General features: G+C 46.9%; 1 protein-coding gene across 1 annotated transcript; it reads right to left on the bottom strand.

Moving 5' to 3' along the window:
- On the bottom strand, positions 1-16,236 carry FFAR4 (free fatty acid receptor 4). The gene is made up of 3 exons (XM_004369944.3): positions 15,670-16,236; positions 10,312-10,440; positions 1-583 (listed from the first exon to the last, which is right to left on the bottom strand). Exons 1-3 carry the CDS (start codon positions 16,234-16,236, stop codon positions 194-196), a joined length of 1,086 nt encoding a protein of 361 aa, XP_004370001.1. The 3' UTR covers positions 1-193.
- Between the last annotated feature and the right edge of the window lie 5,036 nt (positions 16,237-21,272).

Raw genomic sequence — 21,272 nt, 5'->3', positions numbered from 1 at the left:
GAAAATCCTTTTGTAAAGGAAAAATAATGTTGAATAATCATCCCTTAATTTATCATTGTTGTAAACGTGTATTTGCATAAGTTTAAAGCAGAATACACTTGTATGATGGTCCTGTCCTGGAAATTCACTCCTTTTGAAAACATACTAGGGCTCACCCCATAGTGAGAAACTTGGCTTATATAAAAAAAGTTAACTAGCTGGAAATAATAGATAAATCATTTCTTCTTACAGACCTGTCTGTAAAAATGGCTTCCTTTTCCAGGAACAAGAAGCAGCAAATAATTTTCCTCCATTCGTTCCTAAACAGTGCCATGTTGTAGAGAATGGGGTTTAGGGCTGAATTGGCAAACGTGAAGGCCACCACCCAGAAGAAGAGGGATGGCCAGATGACCAGGTCTTGCTTGAAGTTCTGGATCAAGATGAGAAGGATGGTGATGATGATGGGGCTCCACATGATGAAGAAGGAGACCATGAGCAGGAACAGTGTGCGGAAAAGCCGGAAGTCCTGATGGGACACGCGGATCTGGTGGCTGTCTGAGTATGCCAGGCTCACCGTGAGCCTCTTCCTGGATGCCTTCGTGATCTGCAGGAAGGCAGAAAAGAACAGAGCCACAGTTTACCAGGGAATGTCACAGGTTTTTCATTTAGGAGGAACAGAGGGTCCAGGAGTTGGTATCCACAATCCTGGCTGCGCTGGGGCTATCTGGCTTTGGAACTTTGTGGGGAGTGAACTTCTTCTCAGAGGCCTCGCATAGTGCCCACACTCAGGAGGCACTGGAAAAACATGGCGCCTGACTGGCCTCCTGAGAGATAAGGCAGAAAATAACCCACAGTGTGAATAGAACTGATGAGGGGAGGTGCAAAAGCCTGAATTGGGTGGTCTAGAAAAGAAGGACATGTGAACAGAAGCACATCTTTCCTGTTATTCCTTCTTAAAAATCAGTGGTATGAAAGCAATATGTGCTCAAGATACAACCTCAAAAAAGATGAAATTGAAGGGAATCCAATGAAAACATTTAAGGCATCTAACCTCCTGTAGCCTTCATTTCCATACCCTAGAGGTGACTCAAGTAGATGGTTTCCTGTATGCCCTTCTGGAAATGCTCTACATCTACACACATACCTGGTTATGGGATCGTAGATGTCTGTAGTTTTGCTTTGTACACATATAGGATCACACCATGCACCCTACTTTGAAGCTTGCTTCTTTTTTACTTAACAGTATATTTTGGCCAGCTGGGTGAGACTGAACATCCTGGTCCTGCCCTTTTGCCTGATTTTAATTGTCCGTTAGGCACAGCCAGAGGGGGAAGGCCTGGCTGTCACCTTTCAGTCCTTCAGCTTCCCTGGTGCCAAGATGGTGGTAGTGGGGAGGGCCATGGCCAGGTGAGGGTGGGAGGGCTGGTAATGGGGTGGGGGGGTAGCAGGTAACTTGCATAATGAGACAGCTGAGGCTGTCTGGTACACAGCTAGCCTGGGATGTGATGGGGGAATGGTACCTATTAGCCTGACATGCTTTGTTGCAGCCTGTCTAGACCACATTAGTGGTCTTTGTTAACTCCCACTTCCTTAGTCTGGCCATGTGTCCTACTTTTTCTGGCCACTGAATGAGGACTTACATAGTCTGGAGACTAAAGGCTGAGGAATCTTATTGTGGGCTCTGTGCTTGCCTTCCTGGCCCATTCTCCTAAGATTCCTGAATCTCAAGGGGGGAAGTAATTAGAAGGTAATTAGCACCATTCACAATTTGCTCGTGTTAACTCCCAGATCAGGTTGGCTTAAAATATTCTCCTCAGAATATTTCTAACTAGTGAACTGAAGGACAGGAGTCCGTGGGTGATGCAAATGGTTATCACTCTCATTTGAAAGGTTGGAGGTTCAGGTCCACCCAAAAGGATCCTGGAAGAAAGGCCTGGCAATCTAATTTCAAAAAAATCAGCCATGGAAAACCCTATGGAGCACAGTTCTACTCTGACACACATGGAGTCGCCATGAGTCAGAAATGACTTGATGGCAACTGGTTTAATTGAAAACTCTACAGAGTAGAACTGCCCCATAGGGTTTCCAAGGAGCAGCTGGTGGATTTGAACTGCTGACCTTCAGGTTAGCAGCCAAGCTCTTAACCACTGTGCACCAGGGCACCGGTGTAATTGAAAGACAGCCATTTAATTGTCTTATGATTAAATGTGATTGCTTGCTTGCTTCTGTGCGGTAGTTTAGGTCCGCCTCTTGGTAATGGAGACCGGGCAATAGATGCTGAGTGAACAAGCTCCCCTCCCCACACCTGCTGCGAACAACAAAGAAGAACAAAAACACTCTTCAGGACAGCTGAGCTTCACTGAGCGCTTCCTGTGTGCCGGACACTGTGTTACACATTTATCTTATAAATTGTCACACTTCATTTTCACAACTACTCTTTGCGACTGTACTATTATCATTTCTACTTCACAGAGGAGGAAATTGAGTCTCAGCAATGTGAAGAAACTTGTTGAAGATCACTCCATTAAAAATAAATCGTCAAAGTTCCTATCTGTAGAAGTGGAGCTTGGCTGAGCTAAAGATTAACCGTCTCCATAAAAAACTAAAACCAAATCCGTTGCCGTCGAGTCGATACCGACTCATAGCGGCCCTACAGGATAGGGTAGAACTTCCCCATAGGGTTTCCAAGGAGCGCCCGGAGGATTCAAACTGCAGACCTTTTGGTTAGCAGCTGAGCGCTTAACCACTGGGCTACCTGTCCTCCCAGGGCAATATAAAAGTCTCAGAAGGTGTTGCCATACTAGTCAACCCTCCCCTCTACTGCCCGAGTTGCTCAGGAGACATAACGCGCCATCTTGGGCTCATACGCTGGTGCTGGTATGGCACATCCAAGTCTGGAAGTTGCTGTGTAGAATGAAATTTAGAACTTATGTTCAGGTGAAAACTGGTGTTATGGATTGAATTGTGTCTCCCAAAAAGTTATGTTGAAGTCCTAACCCCTGGTACCCGTGAACATGACCTTGTTTGGAAATAGGATCTTTGAAGATGATTCAATTAACATGAGGTCATACTGGAGTAGGGTAGGTCCTAATCCAATCCGAGTTGTCCTTATAAAAGAGAAGAGACACAGACACACCAGGGAAAAACGTCATGTGGCCAAGGAGGCAGACAAGGAGTTATGCTGCAGCTTTGAGCACAGGAATCCATGAGGTTACCAGAAGGCAGGAAATACAAGAAAGGATCTTTGCCTAGAGCCTTTGGAGATAACATGGGCCTGCCAATACCGTGAATTCGTACCTCTAGCCTCCAGAAGGGTGACACAATGTTCTCGCAGTTTTCAGCCACCCACTTCGTGGTATTTTGTAATGGCGGCCCTAGCAAATTAGGACAGCTGGTTAATCTGAGCAGACAATCTCGGCCAATAGATCCGGTAAAGGAGAGTAACAGCCAGGCAGGGTGGCAGGTAGGTGGGCTGCAGGAGAAGTGGCACTGCCCTTTGGTAGGGGTGACACTCTAGGTCAAAGTGCAGCCTGATGGGCATCTGAGGGCTGATTCCAATAGCAGCCTCATCCCTCAAGCTGCCCACGTTGCCCTGCCAAGACAGATGACAATGTATCACGAGTTCCTGGTATAGTGCCTCATGGATATCTGTTGAATGAAGATGTTGAAGCTCACATTTACTGAGCCCCTACTGTGTGCCAAGCCCTGTACATGGCACTTGAATTATCTCTTTAAATTCTCCCAACAATCCTGTGATATATGTACTTTAACCATGTCCATTTTACAGATGAGGAAACTGAAGCTCAAAGAGGTTAAGAAACTTTCCCAACATTACCCTGCTAAGACGTTGCAGAGTTGGGCTTCAAGCATTGGCAGTCTGACTCCAGCCCATCCTCTTCATCTTGAGTTGGTCCCTTCCTATCCTCTTATCTCTGTCAATGGAAATCGTCCGCCCAGACTTTAACTCCAAGTCTAATGCCATGAACTCCAAGAAGCCTTCCTGGTTCTTCTCCCCCTCGACACCCTACAGCACTTTGTTCCTGGTGCTCACGGAGCACTTGCCACACAGACTATATGGTAGTCCATGTGTTGGTCTCACCTCTGGCTTCAGCAGACTGCAGGCTCTTTGGGGGCTGGGACCATGAATGGGCCATCCCAGTGCCCACCATGGCCCAGGGCTCTAGCAGGTGCCTGACAATGACTGTGAGTGAACAGACTAAGCAGGCTGACTCACGGGCCAAGTGCATAAGTGTTTGGGTCTTTTTTAAGCACTGACAGATGCTGCCACTTCCTTCTCTCCACAGTTCCTACAACTTGTGGGGGGTGAGGAGGGAAATGGGCCTTTATAATCTAATGTGGCTCCCCGCTTGCTCTGTGACCTGGAGAGCAAGAGTAGTTAACGATAATAAATTAAAAACAACAACAACAAAGCCAAACCAGTTGCTGTAGAGTCAGCTCTGATTCATGGTGGCCCATGTGTGTCAGAGTAGAAGTGTGCTCCATAGAGTTTTCAATCGCTAATTTTTTGGGATTAGATTGCCAGGCCTTTCTTCCAAGGAACTTGTTTGTGGACTCAAACCTCCAACCTTCTGGTTAGCAGCCAAGCACATTAACCATTTGCACTACCCAGAGACTCTAGTTAACAGTTACCCAAGGTTTAAAATGTCTCGGGCACTACACTTCATGTGCTTTTACATTAAATTAAATGCTCGATTAACTTTTGAGCATTAACTTTAATCCTCCAAACAAGCCTACAAAGTAGGTTCTGGCGTTACCTCCTTTTTTTAGCTTATAATGTTTTTTTAAAAAAAATTTTTTTTATTGTACTTTAGATGAAGGTTTACAGAACAAATAGTTTCTCATTGAACAGTTAGTACACATGTTGTTTTATGACATTGGTCAACAACCCCACGACATGTCAACACTCTCCTTTCTCGACCTTGGTTACCCCATTTTTAAAGTAAGAGACGGAAGCTCTGAGAGGTGAAGTGACTTGCTCAAGGCATCTGCCCCACAGGCAGGAGCCGACATTCTTCACCTCCTGCCAGAAGGAGAACCATGCTCCTCAGAACGTGGGCCATGACCACCTGCCTCAGTCACTGCGCTAAAATGCAAATGCTCAGGCCCTACCTTCAGATACTTTGATTCTGTGGTTCTGAGTGGGACCCAGAAATCTGCATTTTAAATAAACTGCCCAGGTGATTCTTGCTCACTAACATATGAGAACTACTAATCTAAGACAACAGGCTTGGTGTGGGTCCCATCCCCCCACTTCACCACTCTCCACCCCTCACCCCCATCTTTTGAAGAAGAGTCTCTTTTCAAACTGTCTGGTTGAGACTTGCTGCCTTCTCACCCGTGTGAATTTTCAAAGACTGAATTTTGAAGATTTCGCACCCCCTTTCCACGCCTCAGTTGCTCTCGCCAGCTATGGGGGTGGTGATGATCTCAGTTGCTGACAGGTGGATGCAGGTAGAGGATGCTCCCACTAACACAGGTCTGACCTAGTCTCTCCCTGGGAGCCAAATGGGGTAGACCCTGGGGTTGGGTCTTCTCTAGGGGTTGCCTTGGTCAATCAGCAGCTGCCTAATTAGAAACATCAGACAGTAGATCTCTATCTTTCTAGAGGGTCCACCTCCCTTTCCATCACTGGCCAGCAGGCCCCAAAGTGGGGGGAATGAGGGCCAGGTATGGAGAAAGGGCTACATCTTCACTGTTTAACACCTTCATGTTCGGCTTTAACAGATTGTGTTTCTTGGCTAAGCTCTGAGATAGGCTGAGGGTTATCCTACTTCAAGCTATGGACTCATTTAACAAATATTTATTGAGCACCTACCTCTACTGTGTGCTTAGCACTCTTCTGAGTGCTGGAGATACGGCAATGAACAAGACGGTAGGGAAAGGAGCCCTGCCCACACCGCACTTCCATTCTAGGGTGTTTGTAGGGCAGGGAAGGGAAAAAGAAACGTGCACACTGTCACAAAGGGTGGGAGCAGCGTGTGTCGCCACAGCAATGGTTGCTGTGCAATAATGCAAACCAAGCCCAAACAGCTAGCATTGACAGCTTGATAGAAGGCACTGGGGAGTGGCCAGGAGGCTATTTCTCTGGGAAACTGTTGATTAGAAAAAGCTGCTGAAGATGTATGGCATGTCTGAGTCACAAGGAAAGAGGAAGCAGGGATGGCAGAAGGGGGCCGAATAAGGCTGCCGCCCTGAGCACCCCTGAAGGGTGATTGGCAAGGTAAGAGACCAGGTAAAGCCTTGGAAGAGCTTTAAAAACCCAGCTGCTCTGAATCCTTGTCCAGGTCAGAAGTAGTAACCAGGACAGGGACTTTAGAGCAGGATTTCCCAAAGGGGGTTCCATGGAGCACCAGTCCAGAAGTGGGGCCTCAGAAAAAAGGTCTGGCAATCTACTTGTGAAAAATCCACCACTGAAAACTGTTTGGAGCACAGTTCTACTCTGACACATGAGGTTTCCGTGAGTCAGAGTTGACTAGATTGCAACCGTTAACTGGTTGTAGTCAGATTGAGCAAGGTTGCCTGCTCTATTCCCATCCTGGAGCTCCCCAACGTACATCAGTGTAGGAAAGGCTCTGAGAAGTCCTGCACCTAAGAAACCCACTTACTCTGTTTAACTGAGCATTTCCCAAACTAATGCGATCATGGAACCCTTTCTAATACCTTCTAACATTGCATGGAGTTCCAGAGAGCACTTTAAAGAAGACTATTTTAGAGGAATAAAAGAACAGGGTGATTTGGAAGAGGCACGCCTCAAGCCTAGAGATGGGCCTGGGTTAGAGGCAGCAGTGACAGATGAGCCTTGAAGATTGGTGGGAAAGGGGTGGGTTTTTCAATTACGTGCCAAGCAGCTTCCGGTGTTCGCCAGTTGTGCTTCGTCTCTGTGAATACAGACCCGGGGTCTGTGACGGGGAGAACCAAAGACTGACTGTGGGTTTATATGCAAAATGTTTGGAGAGTGATAAATTGCTGTTTAGAAGCAGGTGGATGAGAGAAGACCTCCCTAAACCCATCAGGTTTCTTGGTTTTGTTTTGTTTTTGTTTTTTTCAGTCTGGTCCAGGTGGGACCTCGCCTGAGGAAGAAATAGGGGGTGAGTGGGAAATTTTTCCATAGAATAATTTAGACTGCCATCACCAGGCAACTGAGGAGTGTGAGGCAGGAATAAAAAAGGGACAAGCTAGAGCCTTCTTGCCTCCAGGGGACGCAGGAGTGGGACCACCAAGGGGGAGACACCAAATGCTGCCCACCCCTTCCAGCCTGCCTTGCTCCAGGATCGGTTCCTTGTACTTGCTGTGCTCCAAATCTGGGGCCCTCCTATTTAGCCTCTCAAAAATCTCTGTCACCTAACAACAGGCATAATTTATCCAGCACCTGCTACAGGCAGATATCACATATTGTTACACCAGAGGTATCTCTCACATGCCACACAACCTTATCCTCTTGGAATTACGATTGCCATTTTGCAGACAAGAGAAGTTAAGCAAGTTAAGTAACTTGCCCAAGACCACATAGCAAGAAAGTGGCAGCTTCAGGACTCAAAGACAGGTGATTAAAATAGTCCTTTCAGATCTTTGTGTCTGTCTTTCATGCCCTTTGCTGTTCGTCTCATATATACCTCATTCATCCCTTACATTTGTGTAGCATTTAACAGTTTGCAAAGTGTTTTTACTCAAAGTCTCAGCATCACTCCACCTTGTGTTCCAGAGTTTCACTACACTGAATAGCAGCACCCTTGTCTGTGTCCCTCTTCCCTCTCCTTGTGTCAAAGCTCCTTCTAGGTAGAGAATGTGATTTGATCACTCTTGGCTCACCACCCCTCCCCCCCACCCCTTTGGACAGGCAATTTGCACAGAGCAGAACTTTAACAAATGTCTGAGGAATTAATGTTGGAAATCTGGGGCCAGACTGCCTAGGTTTAAATCCTGCCACCTGCCACTGTGTTATCTTGGGCAAATTACTTAAGCATTCTGTGCATTGGTTTCCTCATCTATAATTCTTACCAAGATTAAATGAGCCACAAACGAGAAAGAAGGAAAGAAAAGACTCAGAGAAGAAACTAGTCTACAGGACTAGCAGTCTACGTGAACTACGCCTCATCTACCCTGAGACTAGAAGAAATATATGGTGCCCAGCTACCACTAACGACTGTCTGCTCAAGGCCACAATAGATGAATCCTGATAGAAGGGGAGACAAATGTGGAACAGAGCTCAAATTCTTAAAAAGTCCAGACTTACTGGACCGGTTGAGACTCTCCGAGACTATTGTCCTGAGATACTCCATAAACCTTGAACTGAAACTACTCTCTGAGGTTACCTTTCAGCTAAATAACAGGTTGGCTTATATAATAAAGAATATTACCCATGAGTACTGTGTACCTTTAAAAAGTCATCTATATGAGACCAAATGGTCAACAATTACTCTAAAGTAAAGATGAATGGTCTAAGGGGACAGGGAGACCAGATTACTGGAAATGAAACATCCAGAATGAAATTAATGAGAATGTTGACACATTGTGAAAAATGTAACCAACATTACTGAACAATTAGTGTAGCAATCGTTAAATGGGAACCTAATTTGCTGTGTAAACTTTTATTGAAAACACAATAAATTATTATTTAAAAAAAAGATTAAATGAGTTAGTTTCTGGCACATTGTAAATACTACATAAATATTTGTTAAATAAATTTTTTAAAATTCATCGTACATTTCTCTTCCGTTCTCGCTAGCTTTTCTTTTTAACTTAACGATAACAGCTAACACCTACATGCCTTTTTCATATGCAAAGCCTCATTGCAAGCACTTTACAGACCTTAACTCCAGGCCTGAATCTGCCACAAGCAAGTCCCAGGCTGGTGGTCACTTTGAGGGAGTCATCTGGTGGGGAACAGTCTAGGGAATAGCATGGGAGGCCATCTCCCACAGGACCCAAGGGTTAGCAAACCTGGGTCGGGGGTGGCCTGGCTTTTGGGTTTTGAGCATCTAAAAAGGCTGCAGATCCTGAGTTACAAAGACCATAAAAATGGCCAGACAGCAAACAGGACATCAGGGCACCACTTCACTATGCCCGTTTGCCAGATGGCCCATAATATGCTATAAAACCAAGATTCAACAACTGTGAAACTCCAAGACGACTTAAAGGCTGTGCATTAGGCCTTCTAAAATGGGCTTACCTCTGAGTACATGCTGTCTGCCTGGGCCAGCACCGTACAGGTAAATGGGCTGCCTCAAGAGGTGGGAAGCAGGCTGTGCATTTTTTTTAGGTCCCTGTACACATTTGTTTTGAAGGTAGGGATCATTTCCTGTTTCAGTAGAGATTTTAAATGCACATTCCTTGGGAGTGGAGGGTAACCACAGGAAAGTAGCAAGAGAGGGCTTCTGGGCTGCTGGTAACATTCTGTGTCTTCATCTGGGAGCTGCTTTTACAGGTATCCACTTGAAAGCTGCACACATATGCTGGGTGTGCTTTTTCTCTCTGCATATTCTACTTCAATAAAAAATTGTAAAGTATACATTCTCCATCACTGAAGTGCTGTTTGTGATGGGGAAACAATGGATACAACCCAAAGGGCCATAAAATAAATTATGTCACACATCTGTATGCTAGCAGACCACAGAGGCATTAAAAGCAATGAGACGGAGATCTAGGAACTGATATGGAAAGATATTAAGATCCAGTGTTGAGTAAGACAAGGAAGTTACAGCACAGATAGTATTATCTCATATCTGGAAAAAAACTGGGCTGAACTATGTAAAATAGCTGATATGTGGCCATTTTAACCTACAACTTCATATGATTCATATGTATGTATACAAACACATATAGTATATATGTATATAGTATATGTGTATATAGAAACAGGTATCATGTACACAGTCAGGGATCTAACTTAGTGTTTTATCTTTGTTTCTGTGGGAAAATCCATTTGACTTAAGTCATTTTGAGTCTATATATTTTTGTGTATATATGTAAATTTGTAAGAAAAATAACTTGTAAAAAACATTCCTTGAATTGTTAACAATGGAAGTAAAGCAGATTTTCAGTTTCTGTGTTACACATTTCTGTATGTCTGTTTTTATATGAATTTTTTAATAATGAACTTGTATTATTTTAGTGATCAGAAAAAGGAAAATAACAATCACAAAGACATAACTTATTATTTTTAAATACCAGACTCACTTTGCACAATGTGGATCTGGTCAGTGAACCAGGATTGCACCACAGTGAACCCTTCTGACCCTGAAATCCTAAGATTCTACCTGAAATACCCCAAGCCCAAGTGAAGTTCAGCTGCAGTGCTTGAAGCATACATACCTGTAAAATTTTGGAGTAACTGATCACAATGACCAGCCCCGGCACCAAGAAGTTCAAAGTGGCAAAAGACACATCCCAAGAGATTTCTCCTGCAATGCTGGGCCAAACCAGTGTGCAAACTGGAATTTCCTAGTTACAAAAAGGAAGAGAACGTCATTTAAATGCTGGCTTCTTATTTGTCCTCAGTCCTAGCTAGGGGTTACCTGACACTGTCACACCCATGGAGCCCTGGTGGTGCAGTGGTTAAGAGGTATGGTTGCTAACTGAAAGGCTGGTAGTTTGAATCTACCAGCCACTCCTTGCAAACCCTATGAGCCGGTTTTACTCTGTCCTATAGGGTTGGTATGAGTCAGAATTGACTCGATGGCAACAGGTTTGGTTTTTTTTTGGTCACACCCTTGTGTTGCACTATTACACAAATGTAGTATGAACCATACACCCCAGAATCCCTTCCATTATCCACTGCAATCCCACTTACAAACCACCTGCTTCTGACCATCAGCGTAACCACTGAAGACAGACAGGGCAATAATTATCATATTTCCATTCTCCAGGGGAGGCAATTAAGCCTCAAGGTATGCAGGTCACAGGCTGGTAAGGGCCACCTGATTCCCGTGCTTTTCTTGTCAGCTTCTCTAATGGATCTTCCGGGAGTATCTCCAGGGAGCCCTTTGTAAACCATTCTCCCTGCCCCACCTCCTCAAACAAAACAGAAGACATTTTAAAGAACTAGGAAAAAAATTCTGAGTATCTCCTCCCCTGTCAGCTTCCCATAGTCCCTGGGTGGTGCAAGCAGTTAACGAGCTCAACTGCTAACCAAAAGATCAGAGGTCCGAGTCCATGCAAAGCCACCTCAGAAGAAAGGCCTGGCAATCTACTTCCCAAAAAATCAGTCATTGAAAACCCTATGCAGCACAGTTTTACTCTGCCACGCACAGGGTCACCAGGAGTCAGAATCAACTCAGTGGCAACTGGTACCAGCTTCCCAAAAGCGAAGGGGCCTTGCTTTCTTACGTTTTAAAAGTTATCTTCTAATATTAACAAAAGCAAGTCAACTGTGTTTGTCTCCTCAGATGATCCACACTCAATAGAGACACAGTAACATGGTTGGCGAGTGTTAAATCAGGGCAGGGCACAGCAGGGGGCCAGGCGAACTCATGGAAGTTGATACAGGAAGGAACCAGACAGACACAGACCAAATTCCAGCTCCATTCTTTGCCCAAAGTATCACTTTAGGCATTGCCTCCTCCAGAGAATAACAATAAGGACAGCTGCTCATGGGGTTATTGTGAGGACTGAATTGAGTCAGGGTCTGAGACCACCTGGGTGCTCAATAAATGTATTTGGACAGAAACTGTGGTCATGTGATTTTTACCAGCCCAGTGCCTGGCCCCGGGGTGCCTGTGTGTGGGGAGAGAGAGAGGATGCTCAGTAAACATTGTGGAATGAATGGGCAGCAGCACCTTCTGGCCAGGTACATAGTCTTTCCCGCTTGCCAAAGAGGGTCACTGCCCACCAAGTCCATGGCACACACAGGCAGAAATCCCATTGCAATAGGCTGCTCTGACCTGGCTGAGATGTCAGCGTTGCTAGGATGTGTTCGTTCCCTTAAAATGGCAGTCTATTATTTTACAGCAATCAGAGGAATTACACTGTTTGAAGAATGTTTAAAATGTTTATAACCAATGATAAGAAAACTAGCAATGCCAGCAATTCCGGAGCGCTTAACAGTGTGTGTGCCTCGCGTTGGCCCATTTATTGCACATTCATCCTCATGATAATCCTATAAGGCGGATACTGTTTTCACACCTATTTTGCAAATGAGAAAAACGAGGCATAGAGCAGTGGGGGAACTTGCTGTCTGTCACACACAGCTCCTAAATGGCAGACATGGGGTTCATACTCAGAACGTTTGACTGCAAAGCCCATATTCCAAATACCAGTGTCTAGCAAAATCATTTTCATCCAGCTGTTCAGTGATATTTTAAAGCAGTCACTCTGCACTGCTGGGCACCCACAGCCCAAATGAACAAAGGTAGTCATGATCCGGTTTGGGGCAGGGGGGCTTAGATAAGCAGAAAGCTGTAAGAGACAGTGTCACCTTGGCCAGTACTCCTTGCGGGCAGGGAGCCAGTCTGTGCATGGGGTGGGGGGCGTTAGTTTCCTTAGCATGTGGTTGGGTAGGAAAATGTCCCCAGTCCAAACTCTCCATATTTAGTGTCCAGATGTGACGGGGCTGGCAGCATCTACAGTCAGGAAGGCAGGGGTATAAAGACTGAGAAAACAAGCCTTGTTGATTTTAAATGTGAGACTCAGTTCAGTCTAGACCAGATCTTTCTCTGTCCCTTTTTTAAATTGTTGTCACACTCTTTTTTTGTTTGTTTTTTTTTTGATTTCTCATTCTTTTTCATTTATTTCTTCAACCTCTGAGCCTCAGTTTGCTCACCTGTGAAGTGAAGTGTTTCCTTCATGCTCAGGCACCACCCCCTGACGAATTGGGGAGTTTTTCTGTTTGTTGGCTTATTTGGCAAGGGAAGGAGGGGGATGCAGGGGAGAAGACAAGGAGGATGGAGAGCCAGAAAGGACTATCCCATTTTCATTACAAGCTCCCCCTCCCTGCCTCTCAGAATTTCTGTGAAGGAAGCTCCTGCACTAACTCATCTGGCCTCCAATCTTCCAAAGCCCTGCAAAGGCCCCCCTCTTTCTCAGTGGCTCTGCCCTCATCCCTCCTCCAAAGGCCCTTAAAACCAAGGAAGTGTTTCTTCATTAATACAAGAGGTCTGTGTGCTGAGGGGCACTGAGGGGCACAGACTTCCATGGAAACACCTTGTCAGCAGCAACTCTGGTCACTCCACAAGCACTGGAGAGAGACCCAACCACAGATGTCCTGCCAGGCGTAAAGTGCAGTGTGGCCAAGACACAGAAGTTCCCCCATCTGTGCAAAAGAGGGCCTTCTTGTTCAAACAATCACCTGTGTCCATGTCAACGAACAATTTTTAATCTGGGCTTTTTGCTGAGAGATAACAAGAGCCTCATTTCTTAGCATTATTTGCCAGTGAAGTAGGAGACAAGGTGCCCTGTTGGTGCAAGGGTTAAGCACTCAGCTGCTAACTGGAAGGTTGATGGTTCTCACCCACTCAGCAGCTGCGTGGGAGAAAGACCTGGCGATCAGCTTCTGTAAAGATTACAACCAAGAAAACCCCGTTGGGCAGTTCTACTCACATGGGTTGCCATGAGTCGAATTCAACCCCACGGCACCTAATGACAGGTAGGACTGTACCGAAAACAATTTTAAAAAGGAAGGGCACAAAATACACATCTGGAAACAAGATATCCTTAAGAGTCCTTCTATTGTATCTTTAATTCTTTAATTCCCAGGATGTCTTTTTTTTTCCTGTAAGAAAAAATAGGGGTGAAATCCCTCAAGTGAAAAATATGGAAATACTGCAATTCAATGTGAGAATAACTTAAAAAAAAAAAAAAAAAAACTGATGGCACAAATTTAGACAAACAAAACAAAACTGATGTCACCAACCCAGATCCCAGATACTCTGGTCCAACTGGGGTGAGGGCCTGGGTTCCACTTATTTCAGAGGCATCTACTTGCTTCTTGAGTCTCAGGTGTAGCTGGGCTGAGAAGGACAAGGCCTCCCACTAAGTGAGGTCCTTGGTCTGCCCATGCAAATCTCCCCCAACCAGCTCCCCTAATCCTGCTCTCTCGGCCCCCACCTGATAGGACAAGGCCACAGGCTCCATGTGATTTGATCAAGTGCCACAGGCTCGATACAGTTCTGGCCTGTGCATCATTTAAGGACGTTACAATAAATGTATTCAACACAAGAAATAAACGATTAGGAAGGAGACTTTTAGATTTGACTTCTGTTTTTTAAAAAATACTGCCGACACAGGATGCGGACTGCTCCCACTACCCTCAAAAAGGCCTGCTTGAAAGACCCATCTGGGGAAACCCTCGAGAAGCGCCTCTGTGTCACACACCTACGGGGTGTCCTCTGGTCGGACTGTGTTCATCTCTACAGCTCGAAGCCTCTCACTCCGCCCTGGTGACATTGCACACTCCTTACCCTCGACTAGCCCTGCATAGGCCCCTCTTCGGAGCTGCTGTTTGAGCCAGGTTTTTCAGGGCGCCCCACATTTCCTCCTAGGGCCTGGGGCCGGAAACCCACCATCCACAGTAGAAAAAGGGAGGGGGCCGAGAACGCAGCCCTGGTCAGACACTCTGGGAGGCTCAGCCCAGGGCACGGACTCGGTCTTCCTACTCCGCGCGCATACTGCCGTAACTCCCACCTCACCACTCCCCACGAGGCCGCCGAGAACCTAGCACGCAGAGTGGATGGTAAATCCGCCCGACGCTGGCCCCTACTCTGGCCCCGGGCCCGGACCCGACCTCCGGGGCCAATCTCGGCGCGCGAAGCCTGCCACCGTGCGAAACAAGGCAGCAATGAGACCAGGACTCTGGGGACCCTTCTAGGGTCAGACCTGCGCCGGGGATTCTGCATCAATGCCCTTCACTGTTCGCAGAACCCTTTTAGGATCGTGGACTCCTTTACGATCTGAATGACAACTGTGGGCCTGCTACCTAGAATAAAGTTCATCAGCCCAGCCTTATGCAAGGCTGGAATCTGTGTGACATTTCAGGCACTCAGGTACCCCAAAGCCATCATCCAACGTTCCCAGGACAAGAAAAACCAATTTCTCCGTCTTGCCGTTGGAAAAACTGAGGCCCCCAAGAGGAGGAGTCGCAAGCCCCCAAAAGGCAGCGTGGGGTCTGCGTTCCTGAGCATCCAGCGCCCTTTCTCCAGTCCTATCCTCAAGCACCTGCCCCGCGCTCTTTCAAAGCCCCGAGGTGAAACTGCTGGGCAGGATCCCAGCTCCTCCTACCATTAAGGGTGAGAGACCCTGACCAAGTTAATATTCCTCTGTGCCTCAGTTTCCACTTCTGTGTAAGTGGGCGTCATAATAATAGTATTGTAACACTCAGCGGTAAAGCAGAAGTCAATACAATGTGATGAGCCACTTGGGTGCTAGACCGCCGAACTTCGGTTGGGTTGGCTGGTCAGGCTACCGGTTATTTCATTAAACTCGCAATAAAGAGTGCTTGCACTTCACAGGAATTTTTGGGACTTTCAGCGTTTTGGAGGGCGCTTACGGGATCTGCGTCGCAGGATTGTAGTGAGATTGAAGCGGTAAAACCTGACAGTGCAGAGCACAGCGCAACAAACGACCTGTTACTGTTTTTGTTGTTGTCACACCATTATCATCCCAGCTTGCCGCTTCCGCCAATCCCCGCCCCCTAGGTCGCCACGGACACCCGCAGGGCGCGAACCGCCCTGCGCTCACCTGGTCGGCGCCGGGGAGCCGCTGCGGGACGACGGTGAAGAAGACGCAGAGGGGCAGCGCGGCGAGCGCCGAATAGCCCCAGATGACAGCGAGCAGCGCGATCCGCGTCCGCCACCCCGGGCGCCGCACGCCGCTCTGTAGACTCACGATGCACACCAAGCGCTCCAGGCTGACGGCGGCCAGCGTGAGAATGGTGACGCTGCCGCTCAAACTCATCACGTAGAAGAGTAGGTGGCAGGCGATGGGGCCCAGCAGCCAGGCCTCGGTCCAGCGCACGGCCATCACGGGCGGGATGGCGCTGGTGAAGAGCAGGTCCGCGCAGAAGAGGTTGAGCACAAGGCAGGCGGTGGTGCCGCGGTGTCGTCGGCGCGCCACCAGCACCAGGGCGCACACGTTGCCCAGCAGCGACACCACAAAGATGAGCGCCAGCACGACCGTCTCCACGGCGCTCAGCACCAGCCGGTGGTCTCCCTTGACTTCGGAGAAAAAGGGGAAGCGGGTGCGGTTGGCTTGCTCCAGGCTGCGCGGAGGTCCAGCGCCCGCCTCCTGTGAGTACTCAAGGAACATGCCGGGCGTCCGGCCGCCCGCAGCCGTCTGCGCGCGCGCTCGTCTGGGAGAGAGTCAGCGCCAAGGCGGGGAAAGAGGGAGGGAGGCAGTTGCGACATCTCCCTTCTGGCCACCTCCCGGCCTGAGGAGCGCAGGAGCGCGCGGGAACGAGGAAGTGCCGCGCAACACCAGCTGGAAACACCCTGGTTAGGTGGTGAGGTTGAGTCCCCAGGCCCTTGAGCCCGGCCTTGGAAGCGCCAGAGGGGCTGGGAAACCCCACCGAGTGAATCCTTGCGACTCGCAAGAGGTCTCCTCAGCCGCCTCCACCGTTTTGGGGTACCGGGTGTGTGAAGCCCTTAAAACATCAATTTAGCCGAGATTTGTTTAGGAATTTCAGAGCTGGACTTTGAAGATAATTTAAGCCTATGCTCTTCAGACTTCACCAAAGAGCGCCCATGGGTCTGGGGGTAGATCCCAAAATGACTTGGAATGAGCCCAGATTTTTTTTTTTAATCTTTTGTTTTGTCATTAATAACAGTGTGATATTAGGTGTATTATTTACTCTTTCTGTGCACCAGTGTTTTCATCTATAAAATGGGAATAATAACAATACTTCATGAGGTTATTGTGAGGATCACGTAAAAATTTAGTACAAGACTTGGCACACAGTGAATTTTCCCCAAAATCCTGAATAAACTTGACACCCCAGAAAGATAGCTATCTCAAGGCTTTCAAGTGCACACACAGGCTGCGACTATGCCTCAGGAACCCCAGTTTGGAAAGTACTGAGTCAATTCAATCCTGTTACAGATGGGGAAACTGAGGCCCAGTAAGAAGTGACTTGTCTAAGGTGGTCCCTGGTTAGTAATAGAAACCACGTCACCCACCCCTGCACTGCACACTTCTACCACACTATCACTTCTTCATTTCTGTAATAGTAAATTAGGAAGTTAGAGACTGGAAAGTGTGTTTGTGGCCTGAGGCCCACTGACTACTTGCTGACCAGCCACCCTCCCACCGCCCCCACACCTTCACCCATTTCCCCTTTGGCATACTGTGGGGCCTCTCCCAGTTGCCCATTCTGTTTTATAATTGTCTCTCTGTGTTATTAAGGGTTGAGTATGCCAGTCTGAGGTGCTATCTGGGGAAGGGGTGCATTTGTGTGTCTGTTTACCACTGTTTCACATGGGTCTGAGTTGACAATGTGGCCTCTGACCTGAGGGGCAGATTGTGTGGCAATGGGAGACATGCAGGGAGGTTGGCTAGGCTCAAACTGCAAAACAGTACCAGTTTGCTTTCCTGACAGAGATGAAAAAGGGCAAGAGATTGAAATAAAGGGAACTCAGACACAGAGATTTTAGCAACTGTCTGATTGGGATCAGGGGATATTAGTGTTTATATGAGGGAAAGGAGAATTCTGTGTGTGTGTTGGTGTATGTTGTGTGTGTGTGTGAGTGTGTGTGTGTGACAGAGAGAGAAAGAGGGAGAGTCCATTACCACAGGCTGGTGTAACATGGGGACAGGAAGAGATATCCCCAGAGGGGACCAGGGTGGGGTGTCTGCGGTCATTATCCCCCAGGGTTCTCCCAATAGCAAAATGGTGCGTGCAGTGGCTCCCAGTCTTCTTCAGTTCACATCACCTCAGGGTGCCCCTCCATGGCCAAAAGAAATACCTAACAATTCCATTTATTAAGTAGCTGAGTCCAAGCAACTTACTAAGACTTTATGTCCTAACAACTTAGTAGCTGTCTGGAAAAACAATGCACATAAATTGAAAAAATGTACTTTTGTTTCATTCATAAATAGCCACAGTTACCTCCTAATGGGTGCATGCACCTGTTGAGCTCTGCACAGCTTTTAAACACTGGGAATTAGGCTGAGCGTGGCTGTCGTCATTTCCTGTTCTAAACTGCTTTCCTTGCAGTTGTTACTTTTGATCACAGCAACCTGTGAAAAGCCAGCTTTGTGAAGATATGATGTTGTGGTTCTAATGTTGAAACAGTGATTTACCTTGAGCTAGTGGTTCATGCAGAGTCTGAAAGATGTAGAGTGTCACTTTGTTTCCCTGGGACATCTGAGGCAGTGATTAATAATGTAGGCTTGGAAGCTAACTGGCAGGGCTCAGAATCCTGGCTCTGTAGCTTGCTGTGACCTTGGGCAAGTAGTGTAGCTTCTTGTTGTTTCAGCCTTCCCACATATGAAAAGGGGATACAGCTGTGGGGGATTAAGTGAAGTTCATGTATGTGAAGCACTTAGAACAACGGTCATCAAGCAGACCCTGCAGGTCAAGCTCTATGCTCAGCCCTATGCATGGGCTGACCACACATCCTGGTTGCTGAACTTGTCTCTGTGAAATTATTATGACAGCCCCTTTCACTCCCCAAATTGCCCTGATTTGGAGGATAAATTACATGGTCGCCCTACCTTTACATTTATTAACTCATTCTGTTCTCATACGAGTTGCAGTCATTGGGGTTTGAATCTGGGCAGTCTGAATTCAGAATCCATGCTTTTAATCACTAGATGAGTGGTTCCCAAACAGGAGAGATTTTGCCCACCACCCTGGCGGCACTGGGCAATATGTCTGCTGTCATTTTTGGTTGCCACAACTGGAAAGGGGGGATTGCTACTGCATCTAATGGTAGAGACCAGGATGCTGCTAAACATCCTGCAATGCACAGGACAATCCTCCCACAACAAAGAATTATCCGGCACCAAATGTCAATATGGCAGAGCTTGAGAAGCTAGGCACTAGAGTATATGACCTCTTGAGACATTTACCTCTTACGGTTGACCCCTGTTGTGGAGTTACACCTAGTGGTAAAAGCTAGAAATATTATAAATTTCCTCATAAGTTTTCACCACATCCTCTGTAACCCCTTTAGCAAACCCACTGGGGAAGGTTCAGCTTTGTGCTCTGGCCCCAGATGTTCACAGCTGTGAAACTTTTGTCCATCGGGCTGGGTGTGGAGTCATCAGGGTGGCTGACCTCACATGTGCCTTAAAGACAAGATGGCAGGAAACCCTGGGCCGAGACCTCGTTGTGTGAGTTGTATTTATTGCTCATGGTCATTAATTACTATTATTATCATGCTCCTTTGCCTCTTCCACTCTTAGATAAAATGGTAGAAATGGAGACAAGGATCTGCCAAGTGTAAATACAGACAATCTTGTTGCAGAGCTAAAGGGAAGGTCAACCTTGTGGAATGGCTCCTGCACCTGTTATTTTATATTTTTAACCAAAGAGGAGGGGGGTGCACAGGGGACATTTTATATGTATAATTTTCTTATTTTTCCTCTGGAAAAAACTTACAAAGTTCGTATAAAAATGTATACTGACCCATAGCTTCTTCTCCGAACCTTTCTGTGAAAGTTCATCTGCCTGTCTGTCCAACTATCTAGTAGTTTTGAGAAAGAAGCCCTTGCAGGGATCAGAGTATCTCCTTGCGAAATCAGGATCTATTAGAGCAATATGCAAAAGGCACTTATCATTGTGTAAAGATTTTAAATCTCTCCCTACTTCTGCGTATCTGCTTTCTCCCATCTTGTCAAGAATGGTTTCCACCAGACCCAGTAACCCTGAGTTCTCACAGCTGAATAACCACCTCAGCCAGGCCAGGGTGGGGGAAAGGGGAGGGTCACCTTGCACCCCGAGAAAGGCTCCTCGTGCCCCTTCTTCAAGGAGGTGCAAGAGTTTCCAGGTACACAAGGCACTGAATGGCATTCCAGGCCAAGGGGAACAGCACATCACGAGTGGAAAAGCACCAGAGAGCATGACATGCCTGGGAAAAGGCAAATGCTTTTGTGCGCCTCATGCTTCTAATCATCTCTCCTGTCCACATCCTATCTATCAGCAAAAAGAAAGAAATCTATGGAGAAACTGGAAAATGAAAAAAGTAGCAGGAGAAGTTCTCAGAATCCTACCTGTGAATTGCTCCCATATTGAGGGCCTAGGGTGGAGTCCCTGGGTGGTGCAAATAATTAACCGAAAAGTTACAGCCTACACAATGCCAAGACCAGAAGAGCAGATGGTGCCTGGCTACTGCTACCTACCGCTCTGACTGGGATCACAATGAAGGGTCCCAGACAGAGCAGGAGAAAAATGTAGAACTAAAACATCAAATTCATAAAAAAAAAGACCACACTTACTGGCCTGATAGAGACTGGAGGAATCCCAGAGACTCTGGCCCTAAGATAACCCTCTGACTTGGAACTACAGCCATTCCCGGAAACCGCCTTCCAGCCAAGCAATAGGCAGGCCTATAAAATAAGTAATAACACCCAAAAAGAAGCTGCTCCATAGAGCAAACACTTATACGAGACCAAAAGGTAATACTTGCCCAAAAGTAAAGACGAGAAGGCAGGAAGGTATAGGAAGACCAGATGAAAGGAAATGGGGGGAGTGCTGACAGAGTGTGGGGATTAATGTCGTGGAACACGGTGTACATTTGTTGAATGAGAAACTAATTTGCTCTGTAAACTTCACCTGAAACACAGTATATTTTTTTTAAAAAAAACCCTATGGAGTACAATTCCACTCTGACATACATAGGGTTGCCATGAGTCGAAATCAACTTGATGGCAACTGGTTAGGGGCCCAGGGAAGGGATCACACACCACTGGCTTTAAATGATATCTGGTGGCTGGGCACAGAGCGCATACTTTATATAAATTTTTAAAAAGTGGCCCCTGTGGGCAAACCACTTAAAAAAAGGCACCCCTTTTTCAGGGGGTTTCAGCCCCCACGAGTTCCACTTCAGGGGGACGTCCTTCTCAAGACCCAAGCTGCACACTGATTCACTGCGGCCCTGCCTAGTAGTTTGAAGGCTGTGGCATCAGTGACCCTTCTCACTGGTTCTTCCTGTCCGCTTTTTGGTGGTTTCTGCTCAAGCCCCCCAAATCCACCCCGATATGCTATCACGTCAGGGGCACAGACTGGGAAAGAGCCCCCTGTGTGTCCCACTGAGCCGACCTCAATCTCCTCGGGAATTTCTTCAGGCTCACTGTTGCAGTTATCTTGCCTGAGAAGATGAAGAAAGAAAGGAGAGTAAGGGTCA

This window comes from Trichechus manatus, unplaced genomic scaffold (genome assembly GCF_000243295.1).
Source record: "Trichechus manatus latirostris isolate Lorelei unplaced genomic scaffold, TriManLat1.0 scaffold00007, whole genome shotgun sequence".
Classification (NCBI taxonomy): domain Eukaryota; kingdom Metazoa; phylum Chordata; class Mammalia; order Sirenia; family Trichechidae; genus Trichechus; species Trichechus manatus.
The sequence above is the reverse complement of the archived record's forward strand: the minus strand, read 5'-3'. Positions and strand labels throughout refer to the sequence as shown.

Coding starts and splice junctions, on each gene's coding strand:
- FFAR4 (XM_004369944.3), bottom strand. CDS start 16,236: ATGTTCCTTGAGTACTCACAGGAGGCGGGCGCTGGACCTCCGCGCAGC. Junction 10,441..15,669: donor GGCTCCCCGGCGCCGACCAG/GTGAGCGCAGGG, acceptor TTTTGTAACTAG/GAAATTCCAGTTTGCACACT. Junction 584..10,311: donor GTTACTCCAAAATTTTACAG/GTATGTATGCTT, acceptor GCCTTCCTGCAG/ATCACGAAGGCATCCAGGAA.